Genomic DNA, 25,020 nt, shown 5'->3' with positions numbered 1-25,020 from the left:
ACTGGCGTCCGTATGAACTTCGGTCGGTGCAGTCGGGTCATAGTGGCGTAGAACAGGCGGTGAGGTAAGCAGACGACGCAAAGTGGTGAAGGCTTGGTCACATGCCGGAGTCCAATGGCGAAGGTCACCGGGGCCAGCCAGGAGCTTCGTCAGGGGAGCGATGATGCAGGCAAAATTGCGCACAAAGCGTCGAAAATAAGAGCAAAGGCCGATAAAACTTCGGAGCTCTTTCAGTGTAGTCGGCCGCGGAAATTCGGCGACAGCGCGAAGTTTGTCAGGGTCGGGAAGGACGCCGTCTTTGGAAACGACATGGCCAAGTATGGTCAGCTGGCGGGCGCCGAAGCGGCACTTTTTCAAGTTAAGTTGAAGGCCGGCGGTGGCAAGGCAAATCAGGACTTCGCGTAGACGAGAGAGGTGAGTGGTGAAATCAGAGGAGAAAACTACCACGTCGTCTAAATAACACAGGCACGTCTTCCATTTGAGGCATCGCAGAATATTGTCCATCATTCTTTCGAATGTCGCGGGCGCATTGCAGAGGCCGAATGGCATTACTGTAAACTCATACAGGCCATCAGGCGTAATGAAAGCTGTTTTCGAGCGGTCGGATTCATCCACTGGCACTTGCCAATAGCCCGATCGCAAGTCCAAAGAAGAAAAGAATTCAGCACCATGTAGACAATCCATGGCGTCATCTATGCGCGGTAGAGGATAGACATCTTTTCGTGTAATCTTGTTGAGGCGTCGATAGTCCACACAGAAACGAATCGAGCCATCTTTTTTCTTAATGAGTACTACGGGCGATGACCAAGGGCTGCAGGATGGCTTGATAACACCACGGTCAAGCATGTCTTCAACTTGCTCGGCGATGACACGACGCTCGGTGGATGACACGCGGTACGGACGCTGGCGTAATGGTGCGTGATGTCCCGTATCAATGTGGTGAGAGACGGTACTTGTGCGGCCTAATGATGCTTGGTTCCAATCAAAAGAGGCGTGAAAATCATTTAAAAGAGTAATTAGTCGCTCACGTTGTGTCGGCTCGAGGTCATCCGCAATGGAGCGACAAAAAACATCCGGTGGTACTCGGTTAGATGGCACATGGGGTGTCAGTGCTGCTACGTTGGCAGTATCTACGTCGTCGGCCATAGGGAAATGCACAATAGCGTCAATGTCGACAGACTCGACGGTACCAATAGTCTCGCCACAGTGCAAAGCCAAAGTGTATGAATTTGGGTTTGAAATCAGTATTTCTGCAGCACCATGGTGAACCGTGAGGAGGGCGAAAGGCAACAATATAGGTTGGCGGCGAATGAAGACGGCAGCGGGTGTAAACATGACCGTCGCTTCGGCAAGCGATGCACATGAAAGAGGGACAAATACAGCACTGTGAGGACGAAGGTCAGTATCCGAAGCTACACAGATCCTGCTAAGATCCTGAACTTGAAAGTCGTGACATGGCAAATCGCACAGAACGGAGAACTGAACCTCAGCACGTGCACAGTCAATGACAGCATGATGGCGCGACAGAAAATCCCAACCGAGAATGACATCGTGGGAGCAACAAGTTAGCACAAAGAAATCAATGGAATACAATATGTCTCGAATCAGCACCCTGGCAGTGCACATAGCGACTGGCTGAACTTGTTGTGCACTGGCTGTTCTAAGCAATGGAACCGAAGGTTTCATGGTCACTTTCCGCAATGCACGACAAAGCTTCTCACTAATCACGGATACAGCAGCACCTGTATCGACGAGCGCAAGGCATTTGATGCCATCAACGGACACTTCAATAACGTTAGCGGGGGGAAAACGAGGACTTTGATGTTCCGACGATGACGCAGTTCGCGCCTCAGGAACTGCGGAAATCAATTTTCCGCCTCAGTAGTACTGGCACTGGGTCTACGACGCATGGGTGAGAGTGAGCGCCGACGAGGGGAAGGCGAGCGACGAGTGCCGTAGAGCTGTGACTGCGGTGCCGGTATGTCATCAGCAGCGTAGACTTCCGGTGGTGGTCGCTGAGGCAGACGGAAAGGTCGGAAGTCGGAGCTGGGTCGTCGCGGGGTGCCCACGAAGGCCGGCAAGCGCCGGCGGCAGAAGCGCACAACATGACCCGGGGTACCGCAGGCATAGCATATTGGGCGGTTGTCAGCAGTGCGCCAAGGATGTGGCCCCCGCTGCTGTGCACTGAAAAAGGGATCCACCGGCTGGCGAGGCGAAGGCGGAGGAGAGAACACCGGCGGGCGAGGCGCTGAAGGCGGAGGAGAGAATCCCTGTAGACGAGGCGCCCGTGCAACGGCTTCAGCATACGTCAGAGGCGCGGCCACGGGAGCCGGCTGACACGGAGGTGGAAGAGCTTCGGTCACTTGCTCTTGAATTATCTGTCGGAGCGCTGGAGCCAAACTTGAGAAGGCTTCTCCGTGGTCGGCAAAATCGAGAGCTGTCGTGCGACCTCCTCGCGCACAAATTCTTTTATTTGCGTCAGCAAAGTTGTGTGGTTGTCGCCAATAATTAATGCGGCTAACGAATCTTCCGTAGGCGGTGGGCGCCGAGCTAAGATGCGTTGTTTCCGTAGCTCGTCAAAACTTTGGCACAAATTGATAACTTCGGCCACGGTACGCGGATCCTTCGCTAACAACATCTGAAAGGCGTCCTCATCAATGCCTTTCATAATGTGTTTTATCTTGTCCTGTTCTGACATTGACGGATTCACGCGCTTACACAGGTCAATAACATCTTCGATGTAACTTGTGAAAGTTTCACCGTGATGTTGCGCACGCCCACGTAGGCGTTGTTCTGCGCGAAGCTTGCGCACAGCGGGGCGCCCGAACACTTCTGCGAAACTTGTTTTGAATGTGCTCCATGTGGCGAAATCGTGTTCGTGGTTTCGGAACCAGAGGTTCGCGACGCCGGTTAAGTAAAACAGCACGTTGTGCAACTTGGTGACGTCGTCCCACTTGTTATGCTGGCTCACCCGTTCATAAGAAGACAACCAATCCTCCACGTCATGATCATCGGTGCCGCTAAAGATGGCAGGATCACGCTGGCGCAACACACCGGAAACGATGACCGCCGGAGGCTGTGGTGCATCTTCCTGGGTGGTTTCGTCAGGCATGGTCGTAGCAGTCGGTAGCGTCCGGCTTCGGAGTTCCAGTTTCCGAGGTCTACCCCGCAGCTCCACCAAATGAAAGGGGGTTTATTGCAGCTCGTATGCGGGATCGCAAGTGGCTCTTGATCGCGAGTCCTAGCTGTTCGCATCAGCAGCCCGAGCTCGGGTCTCGCGCCGCAGCGGTGGCAGTCCGCACAGCGCCACATGCATGTTACCCACTACAATATATATATATGGGGGGGGTCGTGGCGTGATATATATAGGGGGCCGGGGGTCGTGGCGTGCCATTGTAATCCAGCTGCTCGGAGGCCGATGCTAGAGGACGGGTTGAGACTAGGAACTCTGCCCCGTGCTTAGCCCATGTCGATCGGGTGTCCGCGCTAAGCTGGGCGTCGATATGGCCACCCCAGGGGAGCCCGGTGGTGGCCAGGTCGCCTAAGGAGGACCCAGAGCGGAAACGCAGCGGTGGCAGTCCGCATAGTGCCACATGCATATTACCCACCACAATATATATATATATATAAATAAACCTTCGCTTCACATAGGTTCTAGCACTGGTGTTGGACCTGCATAATTCTTATGCAATTACGTCAGGCCTGAAGAACGAACAACAGGCTTAATATTTCAGTGCAGCTGGCTTATCAGTAGAGCCGAGCTTTTGTACGAGATAAATTTGTGGTGCGTTCCTGAAATTATGGTTTGGTTATGCAAATGAAATTGAACCGGTTCGAGCCAGTTTGCACCGTTATCTTTCTTTTTCTTTTGCTCCGGAGTTGAACCGGAACTGAACCGTTTCCGTGGAACCACAACAAAAACCGGAACGAACAATAAAGTTTCGACTCGGCACACTGCCCGTACGTCGAAGTCGCACTTGTCTACAGTGGTGCAGTCCGCAGCTGCTGCTACCTTGCGGTAGCTGCTGGGCTCGACATATGCTTAGCATGCTATGCCATGACTATGCGTAGTCTGACTGCGACATCCACCTGGTCGCTTTTTTTTTTTTTCGAAATACATGGTGGCCAAATGGGCCGACTGACCACTCCAGGCAAATTTGATTCAGACTGTACCAACCAGTTCAGCAGATACTAGGGCTGATTATAAATGCGTGAAACGGCCAGACTCCAGTAAGAACTTTGACGTTTTCAACTCAAACACCGTTGACAGCAACTTAGGGTGTCCCAACTATCATGCACCAAGATATTAAAAGATGCAATTGCCACGCAGGGGGACAGAACCGAAGTAATGTTGTTTGCCGTCGCTTGGAGATACTCAGATTATTTCTTTTCATTCCGCCTAATTAGGTAATTAGCCTTACTTGATTAATCAACTTCTCAAATATTGTAATTACATGAAAGGTGTCAATGAGAAAACTGTAGAGCAACGTGAAGAACTCCCGTTGCAGCTTTCTGTTTCTCGATACGTGCTACATAATTGTGTTTTTTCCGAGCGTGAAAGAAGCCCGCGAATACACGCAAAGTGGCTCGAGCGCCAGTTTTGCGTGTATTCGCAGGCTTCTTTCACGCTCGGAAAAAAACACAATTATGTAGCACGTATCGAGAAACAGAAAGCTGCAACGGGAGTTCTTCACGTTGCTCTACAGTTTTCTCATTGACGCTTTTCATCACGTTGATTGTCAACGAAAGCGAATATCCAGAACGCACGAACGAGAGATCGAGCGACGCTCGATGTTTCTGCTCGACTTTCCTTTTGGCCCACCCTGGCCCTTGTGCAAAAAAAAAAAAAATAAATAACGAAAGAAAGGAAGCATGAACCATCGTCATCATCAGGAACGAGGAGAGAGAGAGAGAGCTTTTTTCTTGCACAGTCGAACCGCCTACCATGACAGACCTCCGCACAACCAAAGAAAAAAAAAAAAAAACGGCTGAAAGAGGTAAAGGAAGCTATTCGATCGCTGTAATCTAACAGAAAAAAAAAAAAAGAATTTTGTGCCGAGCTGCAAGAAGCGGAATGGAAATGCTCGCTTCCGCATAGTTATATAAGCTGTCTGTCAAGTGCGTGTTAAGTTCCACAGCTGGCCTAACAGGCAACGCGCGAGCACTTACGAGCGAGGCTTGCGTTTCGAAGTACGGCGATCTCCTCTCGGACGCAGTCGCAACGGTCGCGCGCTCCGCAGTACAGGGAACCGGCGGCGGAGAACACGGCGACGACAATTTTCGCGGTGTACCATCCAGCGACGCACACAGGGGCGAAGGAAATCGCGGCCACGAGCAGCAGAACAGTCAGCATCCGGAGCGACATGGTGCAACGCTTCTTTCACTACTGCTTCTGCGAGCCGCGCGCGTGCCAATGATGACGGATGATGATGGTCATGATCATGGTCATCGTGTCCTCGAGAATTGGAACAAACCCGCTACGTGGAAGCAATGCGGTCTGAAGTTAGCGATGACGAATAGCGCACGGGGCCTATAAGAACGTCCTGACTGGCGAAGCACGCATCCCCGCCGCCCTGTTCGAGGGTCGATGCTCCTGATAATAGAAAAAGTGAGTCACTTTAGCATACGCCAAAGATGGGGAAGGAGAACGCCTGCGCGCTCAAGACGCATTCATTAAATTACTTGACATTCTCACTCGAATGCATTCTAAATTCTTATTACTTGTTTTCTGCCATCAAAAGCCGTGGGTTCGAGTGCCTTAATTGACGTTTCATTAATTAAACGCGTCTCAATTTACTTCGCCCTATCTAACACAGAAGGCCGGGGGTTCGAGTGTATTAATTGACACTTACTTAATTAAATCTACCTTAATTAACATCGTCCTAATTAACAGCAAAGGTCGTGGGTTCGAGTGCCTGAATTAACTCTATCTTCGTTAACTTTGCCCTTTTTTCGGGGGGGGGGGGGGGGCAGCATCACCAGCTGTCGAAGAAGACGACGACGAACGCGCGAGCAGTGGCACGAGCGCGTGTCCGCGAGAGGGCGAGCTCAACTGACTTGCTGTACCGCACGCCACGTTTTCCAGAGCATCGGGGCTATGAGATACTTGAGGCTTTCACCTTAATAATGAGAACGGGTAAGTAAGTCAAAAAAGACGAAGCGTCGTTTTGATGGGTCATTTTCGTACAGTAGAAAAATCGTGACCAGAGAGAGAGAGAGAGAGAGCAAATTATAAATGAAAGGTAGGGAGGTTAACCAGGACTGAGCCCGGTTGGCTACCCTACACTGGAGAAATGGAAAAGGGGACGGAAAGATTAAAAGAAGAGAAAGTCCACTGGGGATATCGTTCGGTCACTCAATCCGGATCACAGACACTGACTCAATCCGGTAGCTTTCAAATATCGCAGCAGCGCTTTTGTGGCCTTTTGTAGCTGCTATATGCGAGGCCATGGTCCCAAGATCTTGTTTAAGGTGAACGGTTTTCTATCTAACCGATTGAGAACTGTGCAGAGGTCATGTCTTTCATTTTCAAAAGATGGGCAGTAGCACAGTAGATGTTCTATGGTTTCCTCGACACCGCAGGCATTGCACTGGGCGCCATCAGCCATTCCAGTCAAAAACGTATATGCATTGGTGAATGCAACGCCCAAGCGTAAGCGGCACAGCATTGTTTCCTCATTACGCGGAATCCCTGGTAACACCCGCAGTTGCACAGATGAATCGAGTGAATGCAATCGATGTTGGGTGAATTCAGGTGTGTGCCACTTCTCCAATGTCATAGGGTGCGCTAGCTTGCTTAAGTGTTGGGCTGCGTCAGTCTGCGATAATGGTACAGAAACGAGGGTTGCTCCTTTGTGTGCTTTCCTAGCAGCTTCGTCAGCGAGTTCGTTGCCGGAGATACCGCAATAGCCCGGCAGCCACTGAAACACAACGTCGTGTGCTTTCGCGATCACGCGATGGTGCATTTCTCGTATCTCCGACACGAGTTGCTGACAGGACCCGCGACGAAGAGATGACAGAAGACATTGTAAGGCCGCCTTCGAATCGCAGAATATCGTCCACCGATTAGCGGGTTGGTTGTTGACATAATCAACGGCACCTCGGAGGGCAACAAGTTCCGTTAAACAAGTTAAAGGACGAAGAAGTAGGTGTATACGCGCTATGCGAAACACATCCAAGGGATCTAGAAGACCCACCGTTTATTGAAGGCTACGTCTGGGAAGAGAGCAATAGAACAACAACGGAGAGAAAGGGAGGAGGAGTAGGTATGCTGATACATCAAAGAACGAATTGGCAAAGAATAAAGTTAACTTGCAAAGAACATGTCTTGGTATCAGGTACAACTTCCGGTAAAAAGGCATGGCTAGGAGAAGTTTATTTAAGGACAGGGGCCAAACGCAGGTAAGAGAACAAGGATATAGTGATGTGTCTAGATGACGATATAAAGCAGTTTGGAGAAGGTGCCGATATTTGTCTGCTGCGGGTGACATGAATGGCCACATCGAGGATCTGGATTTATACACAGATTGTAATGGGAGGTTGATGCTAGACTTCTGTGAGCGACACAACCTATAGTTATAGCAAATAGAGAAACGAAGTGTGAGGGACAAATCACGTGGGAGTCCCGTAACAGACAAACGACCATTGACAACTGCTTAATGTCGCAGGGGTTGTATAGCAAGCTCGAAATAATGGAAATAGACGAAGAGGCGAAGTACAGCTTCGGAAGTGATCATTGTAAGATTCGTCGGACGATCTCGCCGCTGCCACCATTTGTAAGATTCGTCGATGTCACCGCTGCCACCATTCGAAGGAGTTGAAGGTCGTAGAGAGGAATTCGGTGAACAGGATTTATTTACATATTAACATTTTAGGCAAGACATACACCGACAGTCTAGCGTGACTCCCATATGGAGCCCGCAAGACTAACCTACAGCAAACAGCTTACGAGCACACAGCTCACTAGTACATTTCTAGCATGACAACGAGCACTCAGCTCCCGACGACGAGCACCCTCTAGCAGCTGGCAAACGCTGCTTATAAGCCCTTGGTCCCCCCTTGATTCCCAGTGGATGGATTCCCAGTGGACGGATTCCCAGTGGACGGATTCCCAGTGGACGGAAACGTTCGTCCAGTCATCGTTCGACGTCACCGTTCGACGTCACCGTAGATGACCCGCCCTTTTGGAGGATGAGGGCTGTCATACACGTGCCGCACATACACACAGGTGAAAAGGGCCGGAGCCGACGTCAGAGGGCTTCGTAGAACTTTGCTTTGTCCCGGGTGGCGCGGCCGAGTACCACATTCCTGAGCTGACCGCGCGCCACGTGGCTGCCGGCCATTCGCAGTTCTCCAAAGTGCGCCCCGTCCGGCCGGATTGGAACACGTGCAGCGGGCTGAAAGCTGGCACGTTGCCACCCCGTCCGGCCATTCCTAACATCATAAGCGTATTTTATCTACAGTTGGGAGCCCTGCTCAAAAGAGAAATGCAGGGAAGTCAAAAAGAGTGCGCAAAATTAAATGACGAACAAATAGCACAAATAGCGGCCGGCATAGAGGAAGCAATAGAGAAACATCCCATGGAAAGGTGGGATTATAATCAGTTAGAACTACTCATTAGTACAAAAATAAAAGAAGTAAAAGGAGTAAACCGCTGGAGAGGAAAGAGGAAGCCACGAAGTTGGTGGAATAAGGAAATTAGGGAGGCCATCGAACAACGACGGTGAGCATCTCGGGAACACAGAGAAGCAAAGAGGGCGCAGTTATCTGAAGACGAAATAGGCAAAAAATGGGAATATTATCGACAAATGAAACAAGTGCAGGTCCTCGTCCAGGCTAAAATAAAGCACTCCTCTGATCGCTTGCTGGCTGAAGTTCGCGATGCAACTAAAGGGGGGTCAAGAAAATTCTGGAACCATATAAGCTGGCTGGGTAAAGCGAATCACAGAAAGCAGGAACAGATTCACGATGCCGAAGGAAATTGTTTTGAGGGAGATGACGCTGTGAACTACATTGGTTCAGTTATAGCAGAGTCATTTAGGAAAGACGATAGGTAATCGCCCCAAATGAGGGAGCAACACAGGATAGAAAACAGCTTAGAACTGACCAATCTTCACTGGAAAAAGGCGGAAGCAAATGTTCCAAAATGCACGCCCGCGGGGATAGACGAAATTCCAATCAAGTTAATTAATGAACTTGGCCCAAGAAGCAAGGAACCGCTGATAAAAGCATTGGAGGCAGTCATAGCAAATAAGCAAATTCCGTACAGCTGGAAACAGAGTAAAATGCATTTGATTTACAAAGGGAAAGGTGACAAGAAGAACATAAAATCCTTCCGACCGATTGCGATAACATCAGTTATATATAGGCTGGCGATTCAGGCGGTGAAATTAAAAATGCAGTCATGCGTAGAAAGTAATAGAATACTCGGAGAACTTCAGAACGGGTTCAGAAGTGGTAGGTGCTTGGATGATAGCCTGTTCGTGCTTACCCAGTGCATAGAAATAGCTAAGGCGGAAAATAGACCTCTGTATTTAGCCTTCCTGGACATAAGCGGTGCACACGACAACGTGAACAGGGAACTCCTGTGGAACATTTTAAAAGATGAAGGTATCGGTCATGAGGTAATTGATTTTCTACAGGAAATATATCGAGAAAATAATGTTGAAATAACATGGGAAGGAAGTAAGAGTACGACAACTGTCGAGGTACACAAAGGATTAAGGCAAGGTTGTCCGCTATTACCGCTGCTGTTCGTGCTTTATATTATAAGCATGGAAAGAAGGTTACAACGAAGCAATCTAGGGTATAATCTGTCGTACAGATTAGGCGAAAAGGTTGTTGAGCAACGACTACCGGGTTTAATGTGTGCGGACGATATTGTACTGTTAGCAGATAGCCAGGAAGATTTTCAAACTCTGGTTAATTACTGTGGAGACGAACGAGACAGTTTAGGTTTCAGTTTTAGTCCGGTGGGATGTTTTTCAACAATACAACTGATCAGGAGCTTACAATACAAGGCCATGAAATACCCCGAGTGGCCGAATACAAATATCTCGGGGTATGGATAAACAAAGGGCAGATGTACACGGAAAAGCACGAACAGTCTCTCATAGCAAAAGGGCGAAGAGATGCCGGGATAATGAAACATACGGCATTGTGGGGGTACAACAGGTATGAGGTACTGAGAGGTATGGAAGGGAGTAATGGTGCCGGGGCTTACTTTCGAGAATGCGGTCCTGTGTTTAAGGGCAGAGGTTCAGTCGAGACTAGAAGTAAATCAGAGAGCTGTGGGAAGGTTAGCACTAGGTGCCCACGAGAAAACCACAAACGAAGCAGTACAGGGAGATATGGGCTGGGCATCGTTCGAAGCACGGGAAGCTCAGAGTAAAATCCTATACGAAAAACGCCTGAGGCAATTGGACGATAACAGGTGGCAGCTAAGGTATTTAAATACCTATACATAAAGAGCGTTGACTCACAATGGCGGAAAAGAACTAGGAAGCTAAGAAGTAAGTATGCCAGACATGAGGACGAAGAAAGACAGAGCATTAAAGGACAGGTTAAAAACGCGGAAGGTAAAAATTGGATAAATTCAATGGAAAAGAAGCATAATGTGGAACTATACCGATACTGGAAACAGCAGATCAGGAAGGAAGCGTTTTATGATTACTCAAGAGGCAGTGCCCTACTCTTTGAAGCTAGATCAGGATGTCTTAGAACGCGGAGCTATAAAAAGAAATTTAACGAAGAAGATACATGTACTGTGTGCGGTAAATATGTAGAAACAATAGAACACCTCACACTAAGATGTGATGGTATCAATCCCGATGTCGATGCGGCCACAGTCACGCTTCCTGAGGCCCTAGGGTTCAGAGATAATAATAGTCATTTAAATAAATATGCGGTGGAAATTAGCAAAAGGCGATTGGAAGATTGGTGGCTCAAAAGCAGAGAGGTGACATAAGGTTAAAAGGGTATAGAAGACGTATTTAGAGAAAATCGAGAATTTCAATAACACACAACACAGATAAAAATAAAAATAAAAGGCAAAATAAAAATCTGAGCATGGTGGCAACTGCCATCACCCCGTTTCAAAGGGGACGATCCATCCATCCGTCCGTCCGTCCGTCCATCCGTCCATCCGTCCATCCATCCATCCATCCATCCATCCATCCATCCATCCATCCATCCGTCCATCCGTCCATACATCCGTCCATCCGTCCGTCCGTCCGTCCGTCCGTCCGCTAACTTTCACCGCTGTCCTCAAACGTAGAGACGGTAGATTATGCGTGAGACGCAACAATTACGTATAAAAAAAAAGTTGGAGGACGCTTAAGCTTTGCCTTTAAGAGTGGAACGCGATAGAATTCAAAGGTCCCTGAGTGCTTCTCACGCTCCCCGGCAACTGCAGCTGATGTAACCGTCCACCGGGAAACGCTGGCGGCGAACGCTATGCACGAAGGCGAGCTTTCTGGTGGAAACGCGGCCTCTTTCGTGGGTCGATACCGAAGGTTGTGCACAGCCGCACAAAAAGAAATTACATCATTTTTGGGTTTCTGGTATTGTTTCACACTTTTAACATTTAAGTCCGAGAAGATTTAACATAAAATGCATATGCTGTTTTGTTTTTTCTGACGATGGTGAGCTGGAATTCCACCTCCTCCAGTGCACTACATCTGCATGCTTGGAGTCACGCCTGACACCGGCGAAAGATGCCGAGAGTGAGTGGCGCTATACTAATCCAGGTACAACCAAATTAGGAAGGCCCACTAAGCTTTAACAAAGGCACTCACCAGAAGAGGAATTGGCCTCCCTGGTGCAGTATTCGGCCACTCCCTCCCTCATGGTTCCTACAATTAACCCATGGTCCTCGGTCCCCAGCAGCTGCGGAGCACCTGACCAAGGCGGCGGTCAGACCTGCAACGCAGCAGAGGGTGCTTAGAATCTCTGGGCCCGGACAGGCCGCCAATGTAAACTGACCCTGGCAACCTTTAACACCAAACACCGTCGAGCGAGACTAGCTTAGCAGGACTCTTTAAGGAAATATCAGACATTGTTTGGGATATCATTGGTCTTAGTGAAATTAGAAGAACTGGTGAAGCTTATACAGTGCTGACTAACGGCCATGTCCTCTGCTATGGAGGTCTACCAGATAAGAAGCAATACGGGGTAGGACTCCTAAACCATAAGGACATAGCGGGCAACATTGACGAATTCTACAGCATTAATGAGAGGGTAGCAGTAGTCGTAATCAAACTTAATAGGAGACATAGACTAAATGTAATGCAAGCCTACATACAGTCACGATGATGATGAAGTAGATCAGTTAAACGAAGATGTTGAATTAGCGATGAGAAAAGTGCAAACTCAGTATATGTAGTAATGAGCGACTTCAACGCAAAAGTGGGGGAAAAGCAAGCTAGTGACCAAGCAATTGGCAACTACGGCGTCGATTCTAGGAACGCTAGAGGAGAGATGCTGGTAGAATTCGCCGAAAGGAATAAGCTGCAAGTAATGAACACCTTTTTCAGGAAGCGTTGAAACAGAAAGTGGACCTGGACAAGCCCTAATGGTGGAACAAGAAATGAAATTGACTTCACACTTTCTGCTGATCCCAGCACAGTGCAGGATGTAGAAGTGATAGGTAGGATAAAGTGCAGTGATCATTGGTTAGTGAGGGCTAGGATTCACCTCAATTTGAAGAGAGAAAGAGCAAAATTGGTCAAGAAGAAACAGGTCAACCTAGAAGCAGTAAGGGTAAAAGCAGACAAATTCAGGCTGGTACTTGCAAACAAATACGCAGCCTTAGAACAGAGAGATGATGATGACATAAAGGTAATGAATGAGACCATAACTAGGCTGGCTTCAGAGGCAGCAATTGGAGCCAAGGCACCAAGGCATCCAGTAGGCAAGCTCTCTCAAGTAATAAAGGACCTAATAAAGAAACGACAAAGAATGAAAGCGTCCAACTCAAGAGATAAGATAGAATTCTCGGAACTATCAAAACTTATCAACAAGGAGAAAACAAGGGATATCCGAAATTGTAACGTGAGAAAGACTTAAAAAGCCGTAAAAAATGGACGCAGCCTGAAGTCAGTGAGTAGGAAACTTGGCATAGGACAAACCAAGATGTATGCACTGAAATATAACCAGGGTAATATCATCAACAATCTCGAAGGTATAGTAACAACAGCGGAAGAATTCTACGCTAACCTGTACAGTGCCCAGAGGAGTCAGAATGCCTCCATTCGAAGCAGTAATGAACAGGATACAGAAACTCCTCCCATATTTAGCGATGAGGTCAGATGGGCCTTGCAATACATGAAACGAGGAAGAGCGGCAGGAGAAGATGGAATAACAGTCGATTTAATCAAAGATGTAGGAGACATAATGCTTGGAAAACTGGCGGGTCTTTATACGACGTGTCTGTCGACTGCAAGGGGTGCCAGATAACTGGAACAATGCCAACATTATACTAATCCAAAAAAAGGTAGGCGTTAAAGAATTGAACAATTATAGGCCCATTAGCTTACTCCCAGTATTATATAAAATATTTACCAAAATAATCTCCAATAGAATAAGGGCAACACTGGACTTTAGTAAAACAAGGGAACAGGCTGGTTTCAGGAAGGGATACTTTACAATGCCATGTCATCAAACAGGTTATCGAGAAATCCGCAGAGTACAATAAGCCTCTCAGTAAAGTTTCGTTCGTTCTCTGTCCTCGCTTCACCGCTGGAAATTGAAGCTTCTCGGACGATGATCGGCCGTTGTTGATCAAACGCAGGCAGGAAGCGATGAGATCAGATGTACAAGAAATATTTATAGGTAAACTTTTCTATATACATGGCAGGTAAAACAAATACATTACAAACTTGAACAATTGAGAAACAAAGTCTCACTCATCGACTGTCTCATTGACTGTTAGAGCCCAGACTCGTTTTAACGTACATAGTACGGAGGCTCACTGATCTATCAGCAATCCTGATTTCAGCCAAGTCTGAGGGACAGCATGTCGTCCCGATTTTTATAGCCCAAATATACAAAGAAAAAAAAAGGCGGTAGGGCCGTTGGCCCGTCCCACAGGTTCAGTTGCCAATCAGAGTCAACCGTTTGTTAAGCCACAAACCACAGGGATGGGCTTACTCTTAAAAATAAACATATTGGAAAACAAAGCTCTTTTCCTTCTTCCACAAAACTCCGTTGCCCTCTCGTTTCTACGTAGTTAGTGACGGGCTCAGCAAAACACGCCAGGCCCGAACAAGTAATCGCTAGACCGCCTCAAATCCCAACGGCGTCTAGGCCGCAAATGTCTCGGAAGTAGGGGCATCGACACCACGTAGTGCCGCTGTACTCAAAGTTTGGCCGTGTGGGAGACGGATGGCCCTCCTTGTCCTTCAAACTTACTGTCTACAAGACAAAGTTCTCCGAGTGCGTGTTTACAAGACGCCGCCTTCCGAATGCACTCTTCACGTGTGCACCGCATCCCTACAGCGTGCACTGTAAGCTGGCCTTCGACATCACACAGGCAGTCGCACCCAACAACAAGGCTGGCGATTGCGTTCCGGACGCGCGGCACGGGGTCAAGGTTGCTAAGCCCTTCTTAACCTCGGCGGCGCCTCCAATTAGTCACGTACTCGGGCGCCAGACCCACAATACCGTATACAGCGGTCCCTTTCAAGGCTGGTCTGTGTGGACTCGTGTGACCGTCGGCGGACTGCCAACACCCTGCGCACAATACCGACTTCCCGGAATCGGCACTCGCCCTCCTGGCGCCTGCCGCGACGCGTCACCCAACACCGCGCGGTCCGTGGCCCCACATAACACCGAAACGGTTGCCCCGCTGACATGGGGGGGGAGTGAACCCCCTCTCTATACACACAGCACGTGGCCGATTCGTGACACTTAAGAACATGAACAATCAGAGCGACCTTACACTCTCCATATGGCTTTCATGGATTACGAAAAAGCATTTGATTCAGTAGAGATACCAGCAGTAATAGAGGCATTACGTCATCAAGAAGCACAGAGCGCTCACGTAAATACCCTGGAAAATATCTACAGAGATTCTACAGCTACCTTAATTCTACACAAGTAGGAAGATACCTATAAAGAAGGGAGTCAGACAAGGAGACACAATGTTTCCAAGGCTATTCACTGCGTGCTTGGAAGAAGCATTCAAGCTATTAAACTGGGATGGTTTAGGAGTAAGGATCGACGGTGAATATCTCAGCAACCTTCGGTTTGCCGATGACATTGTTCTATTTAGCAACACTGCAGACGAGATTTTAAAAAAATGATTGAGGACCTTAACAGAGAGAGAGTGCAAGAGTGGGGTTGAAGATTAATATATGCAGAAGACAAAGATACTGATGAATAGCCGGGCAAGGAAACAAGAGTTCAGGATCGCTAGTCAGCCTCTAGAGTCTGTGAAGGAGTACGTTTACCTAGGTCAATTAATTACAGGGAACCCTGATCATGAGAAGGAAATTCATAGAAGAATAAAAATGGGTTAGATCGCATATACGGCAGACATTGTCAGCTCCTGACTGGCTTACCATTATCATTGAAAAGGAAGGTGTACAATCAGTGAATTTTACCGGTGCTGACATATGGGGCAGAGACTTGGAGACTGACAAAGAAGCTTGAGAGGACTGCACAAAGAGCGATGGAACGAAGAATGCTAGGCATAACGTTAAGCGACAGAAAGAGAGCGGTTTGGATCAGAGAGCAAACGGGTATAGCCGATATTCTAATTGACATTAAGAGAAAAAATGGAGCTCGGCAGGTCATGTAATGCTCAGGTTAGATAACCGTTGAACCATTAGGGTTACAGAATGGGTACCAAGAGAAGGGAAGCGCAGTCAAGGACAGAAGAAGACCGATGGGGCGATGAAATTAGGAAATTCGCGGGCGCTAGTTGGAATCGGTTGGCACAGGAGAGGGGTAATTGGAGATCGGAGGGAGAGGCCTTCGTCCTGCAGTGTACATAAAATGGGCTGATATATATATATATATATATATATATATATATATATATATATATATATATATATATATATATATATAGAGAGAGAGAGAGAGAGAGAGAGAGAGAGAGAGAGGCTGTCATTGTCAAAATTCCGAGGAATAACTGTATATAATAACACAATATATAATATGAGCAACCTTAGTTACAGAATAGTGCGGCAATATAACCCGCATATACCGCATGCCATATATGACAAAATGACAAATTCTCAAAGTCGCAAAGCCATTATGAAGCCAGATGGATGATGTTTACCAAAAAAGTAAAGCCAGTTCCAAGCAGTGAAAGCCGTCGTTTTCTGAAGGTTGAACTCGTGTTTAGAGCGATTTTAAGCAAAGCTTTTCGTCTCGTTGTCGTCGTTTTGCTTGATTCGAGCTTCGGTTCCGGATAGCGCACACTCTTCAATTGCGTGAGGTTGTAATTAAACCGCAGTCTATCACACACCTTGTAGCTGTGGCCGCACTCAAGGTCGAAGAATTCTCTCTTGAACCGTCCATCGGCACCTTCCGTGGGAGGAACGTCTCTGCGTCGACGTCTCTGCTCAGCCTCCTACTCTCGAAGTTGGTGGGTTAGCTTGCCCCCGCTGGCGCTCGGCTTACCTTCTCTTGAAAGTTGGGGTTGACTTGCCTCCACGGGCGCTTGGCTTGCGCTTCTCACTCTAGTAGCTCGGGATTTGCGCAACGTCGGTGCTGCAGCTTGCGGAATATACGGGGAGAAAGGGCGCGCGCCGGCAAAGCACCTCTTCCAATACCCCTTCCCCCATCCGTCGGCGCGCGCTCCGATTGGTCCGCTCCAATCCCAGCGGAGCCCCGGATGCATGGATGGATGTTATGAGCGTCCCTTTTGGAACGTGGCGGTTGCGCCATCAAGCTTTTGCTATTATACTGCCTAATGTACTACCTAGGTTAAAAAAAACGCACGATGAAGTACCATCACCAAATTTTCTCACCCCCTATCGTGAACTTTGTTTTTGTACGTCTTCGTTTTTTGTCGTTTCCCTGCTTCCACCAATCTTCCAATGACCTCTTACTAATCTCTATTGCGGACATGTTTACTTTCCCCCTGCTCTCGCTGAACATAAGTGTTTCAAGGAGGCCAGTGGCGCCTAAATCGACCGCTTGGCAGACGTCTTCACATTTTAATAAAACATGCTCCATCGTTTTCCTAACTTTACCGCAGCAAACACATGCATCTTCTTCCTTCGCTTTATAGGTGCGTGTTCTAAGGCATCCTGATCTCGCTTCGAAAAGTAGTGAGCTTCTTTTTGAGTTATCACAAATTTTCGTTTTTTCCTCTTAAGTAGTTACTCATGGCAGGTTTCTTTTCCATTGCCTCCGTACATGAGATTATTTCAGCCTCTCTGACTTTCCGATTGACGTTCTTTGTTGCTGTGTTGCACACCCTACTGGCCGCATACTTCCTGGTAAGCTTCCTAGTTCTTTTCCTCCACTGAGAATCAATGCTTTTCCTGTACAGACATCTCAACACTCTCCCAGCCCATTTACTTTCTTCTATATTCCTCAGTCCTTCTTCATACTCAATTTTACTACGAGCTTCCCTCACATCAAAACTAGTCCAGCCCATATCACCCTGCACAGCTTCATTTGTAGCCTTCCTGTGAGCGCCCAATGCGAGGCATCCCATTGACCTTTGGTCCCCATCGAGTCCTGATTGTACCCCTGATTTAAAGCAAACAACCGCATTTCCAAAAGTAAGTCCTGGAACCATTACACTTTTCCACAGACCTCGGAAGACCTCGTACCTATTGTATCCCCATAGCGCTCTGTGCTTCATTATGGCTGAATTTCTCTTCCCCTTATTCACTGTTATTGTTTTTTCCTGTGTTTCCATATATCTATTGCCTTCGTTTATCCATATACCAAGGTATTTATATTCTGTTACCCGAGGTATTTCCTGGCCCTGTATCTCCACTGTCTGTTCACTGTTCTCATTGAATACCATAACACCTGAATTTTGAACACTAAATTTCAAACCTAAATTCTTGCCTTCCTGTCCACAGATATTAGCCAGACGTTGCAAATCACTTTGCTTGTTTGCGAGCAACACAATGTCGTCCGCATAAAATAAACCTGGGAGTTGCTGCTCTATTATTGTACCTGCCTGTTTGTATGAGAGATTAAACCCGATATTACTTCCTTCTAGCGTACTCTCCATCCACACCATGTACATCATAAACAGCAGTGGGGATAAAGGGCACCCCTGCCCAGTCCCTTGCTGATATGAACTTTCTCCTCGCTTCTCATCCCTTCCCATTCTACGCAAGCGGTATTTTCTAGGTAAATCTCTCTCAAAAGCTGTAGACAATCGTCACGTAAGCCTTCCCCTTCCAAAATATCCCACACAACGTTGCGGTCTATGTTCTCATACACTCCTGTAATGTCTAAAAACGCCACATATATAACGGTCTGCTTTCTACTCTTGATATTTCAATACACTGAGTAAGAACAAATAAATTATCATCCGTACACCTACCTATTCTGAAGCCATTCTGAAGTTCTCCCAAAATTCCATTATTCTCTGCCCATGCTTGCAGCTTTAATTCGATTGCCTGCATTGCTAGCCTGTAGATTACCGATGCAATGGTCAACGGTCTATACGAGTGAATTCTATCATTCTCCCCCTTACCTTTATAAATTAATTCTACTTTGTCGCCAACTGTCTGGTATTCTTCTATCTTTTAAAGTTCTTCCCACTGTTTTTATCAGAGCTTCCTTACTTTTTGGTCCTAATTCATTGATCAGCCTAACGGGAACCTCGTCTAGGCCTGTGGCTGTGCGCTTAGGAATTTTCTCTTCGGCTTTCTTGCTAGCTGAAATTTGTTATCACCAGCTCTTTTTCCATCTGGTTCTCTTTCATGCTCATATTTTCTTGGAATACAAGCTCGTCATTCCCTTGGAAAGATTCGGCTGTTATATTTCGGGTGTAATATAAATCCGCTTCCCCTTCCAGTCTGTTTCCATCGTCTAAGATATGTTGTTGTATTGTTGTTGACTTCCTGCCTAATAATTTTGCGTGGTTCCAAAATATTATAGGCGCAGCCTTCCTTTTCTCACGTATTTCTGACAACCAACGTTCACTTTCACCTTTTACCTTGGCTTGCACCAGGATTTGAACCAGATACTTTTTCTCCCGGTATATCTTCCATTTAATGGCTACTTCATCCGGATGGATGGATGGATGGATGAATGAATGAGGCTCAACCCTTTAAATCGGGCGGCGGCGGCGCGCGCCACCTAGCCTTGAATGGTACTATATGCATGCATACCTATGTATTTACTCCTTTACTATTGCGTTGATATTATCCACCAGACAGATAGCCTCCGTTTACTTATTTCTACCTGTTCAAAGTCTATTTTACTTTCACTGTATTTAAAAACCAAAGCTTTGAATAGTTCCCCGTTACATTCAACTGCAGGGTGGAGTTGTTTACAAGCATCAGGTGTTGAGCCGTTTCCTCCTCCTCTCCACACGCCCCCACAACAAGTCTATCTCCTGGTATCTGGCTCGGTACGTTTTAGTCCGCTCCTTAAAATCCCTTGATAATTTGAAAGTAGCGACACTGTTTGAACTCTGCCGCCGCCGTGCGACCTCCTCGCCTCCTCCTCGCCCCTTGAGCGTTCTCCCCGCGGTAACCAGTTTTGCCCCCGTTTTTCTGCACGACGATTGGTCTCCCTGCCGTTGACCTTGGAAACGCGGGGATCTTGAGTGTTGCTTGTGTTTTTCTTTTTCGTTCGCGCCATTTTCCTCCTCAGCACGGCTGGCTCGGCGCTTTAGCTCGGCGTAGCGAACGTTGTACGCTGTGTTTCCTGCTCTGTGTGCTAGCGCTATGCCGGGCTGTTGCGCATATAACTGCAGCAAGAAGCCTAAAGATGGTTATGCCGTTTTTATGATACCACAAGGAAGGCGCGACGGCTTGCGCAGGAAGCAGTGGCTGCATGACATTGGCCGAAAGAACTTTGTTCCGACAAAGAACAGCGTTGTTTGCGAGCTGAGGCGTCTTTCTTACAGCTCGTAGCAAAGCATCCCGTAATGCTGCATTCTTTTTTCATTCTTCCGGCCTGCTCACCAGCGTTTGTGTTGCGGTTGTCCTCAGTATGCTTAATATTCTGAGGCGGCTCCATCACCTCGCACGTCGCTAACTGTTGTTAGTCAGTCAGAAGTGCAGCATTATAGATTTTGCTTTGCGCCCTGGAAGAATCAGTGGCAAGTATACCCGTGGTAGTGCAGGCGATGAGCGTTAGCTAGTCAACATTGAGTTTTTTTTTTTTTTTAAGTTTTAAGGCGAAAACACTCGTGTACTTAGATTTAGGTGCACGTTAAAGAACCCCAGGTGGTCCAAATTTCCGGAGTCCCTCACTACGGCGCGCCTCATAATCAGATTGTGGTTTTGCCACGTAAAACCCCATATTTTTTTTTAGTTTTAAGGCGAAAGCCTTTAGATTTCTATGTTTCAAGGTCGCGTTGTAAACTGGAGGTATCATGTGACCCAAGGAAGGCCAGAGCTGACCCAAAGCATGTACACCCCTGTATAAGAGAATGATTACCCAAGTTAATTAATGAATCATCAGAGATTGACATAAGGTGGATTAAGGTTGATTAGAGTGTATTAAAGAAGATTAAGGTGGATTAGAGTGCATTAAGAAGGAAGGATCAAGGCGGATTATGGTGGATAAAAGTGAAGCGTTGATGTAAGGGTATTAAGACCGATTAGGGTGGATTAGGGTGCATGAACAAGTAATAGGGTGGATTAAGGTGGATAGAGGGAGATTAATGTGGATTAAGGTGAATTAGGGTTGATATAGGGGGATTAAGACCGATTAGGGTAGATTAAGGTGAATTAGGGACCATGGAGCTGGATTAGGTTTGATAGAGGTGGATTAGGGTGTATTAAGGTAGATTCGGACTATTAAGCAGGATTAAGTTGGATTGAGGTGCATGAATAAGGATTAAGATGGATGAAGGAGGATTAAGGCGGATTATGATGTATTAGGGTTGATAAATGAGGATTAAGACCGTATAGGGTAGGCTAAGGTGCATTAGGGCGATGTAGGTTGAGTATTAGGCTGGATTAAGCTGGATGAAGGAGCATTAAGGTGGATTAGGGTGGTATAAGTTGTATTAGGGCTCATTGAGTATTAAGACCGATTAGTCTACCATAATCCTCCTAATGCACATTCATTCACCTTAATCTGCCTAATCCTCTTTAATCCACCCTAATCCTCCTTCATTCACTTAAATTCAGCCTAGACCACTATAGTCCTCCTTAATCCACCCGAATTCATCTTAATCCAATCAGTAATCAATCCTTACTTCGCTAATCATTAATCACCTCTTAAAATTAATCACCTCGTTACACCTCTACTTAAATTGAGGAAGACGCAACGAGCTATGGAAAGAAGAATGATGGGTGTAACGTTAAGGGATAAGAAAAGAGCAGATTGGGAGGGAACAAACGCGTGTTAATGACATCTTAGTTGAAATCAAGAAAAAGAAATGGGCATGGGCAGGACATGTAATGAGGAGGGAAGATAACCGATGGTCATTAAGGCTTACGGACTGGATTCCAAGGGAAGGGAAGCGTAGCAGGGGCGGCAGAAAGTTAGGTGGGCGGATGACATTAAGACGTTTGCAGGGACGACATTGCCACAATTAGTACATGACCGGGGTTGTTGGAGAAGTATGGGAGAGGCCTTTGCCCTGCAATGGCTGTAACCAGGCTGCTGATGATGATGGATCACCTCTTATGCGCGGCTACACTTGCTTTGGTTCGCTTCCCGCCTTTCTTCGGTCACGTGATATTTTCTGTAGCTGACAACGGGACCTTGAAACAGAGGTCTAAGGCTTTCGCTTAATAAGCCACAAACAAAGGGATGTGTCACAAGCAATACTAGATCAGACGCACGAAGCATCTGAACATCTGGCAGAAAAATGTCTGGAGTATAGAACTCGCCTCAAAGCTCCCTTTAAATCGGTATACCCCGTTCATACGGCTTTAAGAAAGTACCAACCTCCTCATAAACGTTGCCTCCAGCATTATCGATGCTGTTATTAGCATTTCTCCAAATTTTCAACGCCACTGGGGCGCGCAACTGGCCCAAAATAACACGTCTCCATAGAATCCTGCGGCCCGTCCGCGAGAGCCCAGGAGGAAAAGCGCGCCGTGCGCAGCCGGCGGGCGAGGAGAATCGAGGAGGAAAGCGCCGTGAGGAGGAGAGTGTCGCTACTTTCAAATTGTCAAGGGGTTTTACATAGAGTCACTGGAAATTTTTTTCCAGTGACTAGTTGGATGGATGGATGGAAGGTAGGAGCGTCCCCTTTGAAACGGGGCGATGGCAGTTGCCACCATGCTCAGATTTTTATTTTGCCTTTTATTTTTATTTTTATCGGTGTTGTGTGTTTTGAATTTCTCGATTTTCTTTAAATGCGTGTTTCTACCCTTTTAACCTTATGTCACCTCTCTGCTTTTGAGCCACCAATCCTCCAATCGCCTTCTGCTAATTTCCACCGCATATTTATTTACCTGACTATTATTATCTTTGAACCCTAGGGCCTCAGGAAGGGTGACTGTGGTCGCATCGACATCGGGCTTGATACCATCACATTTTAGTATGAGATGTTCCATTGTTTCTACATATTTACCACACACAGTACATGTGTCTTCTTCTTCGTTAAATTTCTTTTTATAGCTCCGCGTTCTAAGACATCCCGATCTAGCTTCAAAGAGTAGGGCACTGCCTCTTGAGTTATCATAGAACGCTTCCTTCCTGATCTGCTGTTTCCAGTATCGGCATACACTCTAAGAAGAGATTACACCCTTTGGCGTGCCCCTTCTGCCACACAACGATAATCGTCATCTGCCTTGATGCGTTTCCTTTCGTTATCGCTGCGAGCCCGGAACTTTCCGGTAACGAACGGCACGCGCGTTATCAGAAGGGGCACTCCAAAGGGTGTAAACTGTTCTATGCTGATAACGCGCGTGCCGTTCGTTACCGGAAAGTTCCGGGCTCGCAGCGATAACGAAAGGAAACGCATCAAGGCAGATGACGATTATTGTGGTGTGGCAGAAGGGGCACGCCAAAGGGTGTAATCTCTTCTTAGAGTGTAGAGTTTCTAAAAATACCCTAGAGGGAAATGTGGCGCTAGTGTCTACGGGGGTTCTCATGCGCGTTGCCTCAACCTACATGGGAATGATGGGAAGTACAGGCTTCGGATTGACTTCGGTCTTTAGACTAGTGGCGTTTGTTTCTGGCGCAGTAAACAAAGATATACTCAAATATTATCGCGTAAAAGCTAATTCTATTTCTGCAGTATGTTATATAATGTACAACACGCTGCATAAACTTTGTATGACTTCGAGATGGAAGCATGGTTTACTATGGTTTGTCACCAGAACACACCAGGGTATGCATACTTGTGCGATTCTGTTCCCAATTTAACGCCAAAGAATAATTATTTATTCATTTTTTCAACAGCAAAACAACCGTGCAAGTACTTATATAAAAATACTCATCATGTATTTCTGGAAATAAAAATGCATTGTGACAAAGCGTTGCGCCCTTGAGAGGAATGCTACAAGTGTCGTCTGCTACGACGCCTGCTCGCTGCAAACGCGAGACTTTTCTCGCAGACGACAGGCACTTGCGAACTCTCTCGCTCTTTCGAAAGGTTGCGTCGGCTGTCACGATTGCTGAACGTCTTCAAGTACTTTTAAGCACATCTGCTGCAGTGCTAGCTAGGACGCTAGTGGCCTCCTACGAGTATGCTGCATCATATTTTATATTGGCGTACCGCTTCCGAAGCGTTACAGCGTGGCTTTGCGGGTACCCATTGTGCGACACTAGACTACAGCTAGGAAGCAGCTATCTTTCCTACCACAAGTAAGTTTGTGTTCTCAAAGTCCTAAAACACGCATTTCAATGAGCACATAATGAAGCCCTCAATAAAATTTGATTGTGAAGCCACTAGAAGTACAACTGTATATGTCTTGTATCAGTAGTGCCTTCTTTGTCCTATTCTGAAGTCTCATAAAGCACGTAACGCTACAGTGCCAACCTAACACACTTAACAAACAAAGGTCCAAACGCTCAAAACATGCTCTTTCAACGTTTACGATGCTGCCGCTTTCTCGTCACGGCTTCGACGCCACACCGCGACACAAGCATCGTCCCAGTCGCTGGCCCAGCGCGCTATCGCCACTCCGAGCAACATAACAAAGGCAAAGAGCTTTGCGTTGCACTGTACAACTGCAGGTTATAGCAATTGCGCTTGGAGCGAAACCAAAACTGCCAAAAAAATACTTGTACACTAGTTCGCCAGTCAATAGAATGCCAATCCGAAGCCTGTACTTCCCATCATGGTTGAACGATCGCAGCGCCAGATTTGCCTCTAGGTATACTAATATGAAACTCTATGAGTATCGGTATAGTTCCACACTATGCTTCTTTTCCATTGAATTTATCCAATTTTACCTTCCGCGTTTTTAACCTGTCGTTTAATGCTCTGTCTTTCTTCGTCCTCGTGTCTGGCATACTTACTGGTTAGCTTCCTAGTTCTTTTCCGCCATTGTGAGTCAACGCTCTTTTATGTATGGAACACGGAGGAAGGAAACTAAGGAGAAGCCCTCCAGTCACTCTTTGTGAAACAAAAGTGAAGCCGGAATTTGGCGTTGCTCATGGCGATGCTCCGCCTTTTGGGCCACCCTCCTCTCTTGTTTACATCTTTCGCGAAACCACGCCGCGCTGCGCGCGGTGTCGCGCGCGCTCGCGCAACATCTGGCAGAGCACGGTGCAGGTAACACAGCGCAACAAGACACGGTGACTAACGCAAACCCGCCCACTCACTTAACAGCCAACTTTCGTAATCTTATACACCGCATGAATATTGTTTCTCATCCTGCATCCAAAGTACCAAGATTTTACCACCAGGCCACTTGCTTTTTGACTTTCTTTGCCAATTAAAAATTACAATTC

The 25,020-nt window shown here is 47.1% G+C and overlaps 1 protein-coding gene and 1 long non-coding RNA gene across 2 annotated transcripts in view; one reads left to right on the top strand and one right to left on the bottom strand.

Annotated features, from left to right (window-relative positions):
* Positions 1-5,626, bottom strand: part of LOC126531946 (uncharacterized) — an 89,498-nt gene extending 83,872 nt beyond the window's left edge. The window contains exon 1 of the mRNA XM_050179661.3: positions 5,170-5,626. Within this exon, the coding sequence (XP_050035618.2) occupies positions 5,170-5,365 (196 nt within the window). The 5' untranslated portion in view covers positions 5,366-5,626. The remainder of the gene's footprint in view (positions 1-5,169) is intronic.
* Positions 1-25,020, top strand: part of LOC140217403 (uncharacterized) — a 268,452-nt gene that overhangs the window by 157,712 nt on the left and 85,720 nt on the right. The window lies entirely within an intron of this gene.

Source organism: Dermacentor andersoni, chromosome 4, assembly GCF_023375885.2.
Source record: "Dermacentor andersoni chromosome 4, qqDerAnde1_hic_scaffold, whole genome shotgun sequence".
In the NCBI taxonomy this organism is placed as follows: Eukaryota; Metazoa; Arthropoda; class Arachnida; order Ixodida; family Ixodidae; genus Dermacentor; species Dermacentor andersoni.
This window is presented reverse-complemented; position numbering and strand designations above follow the sequence as displayed.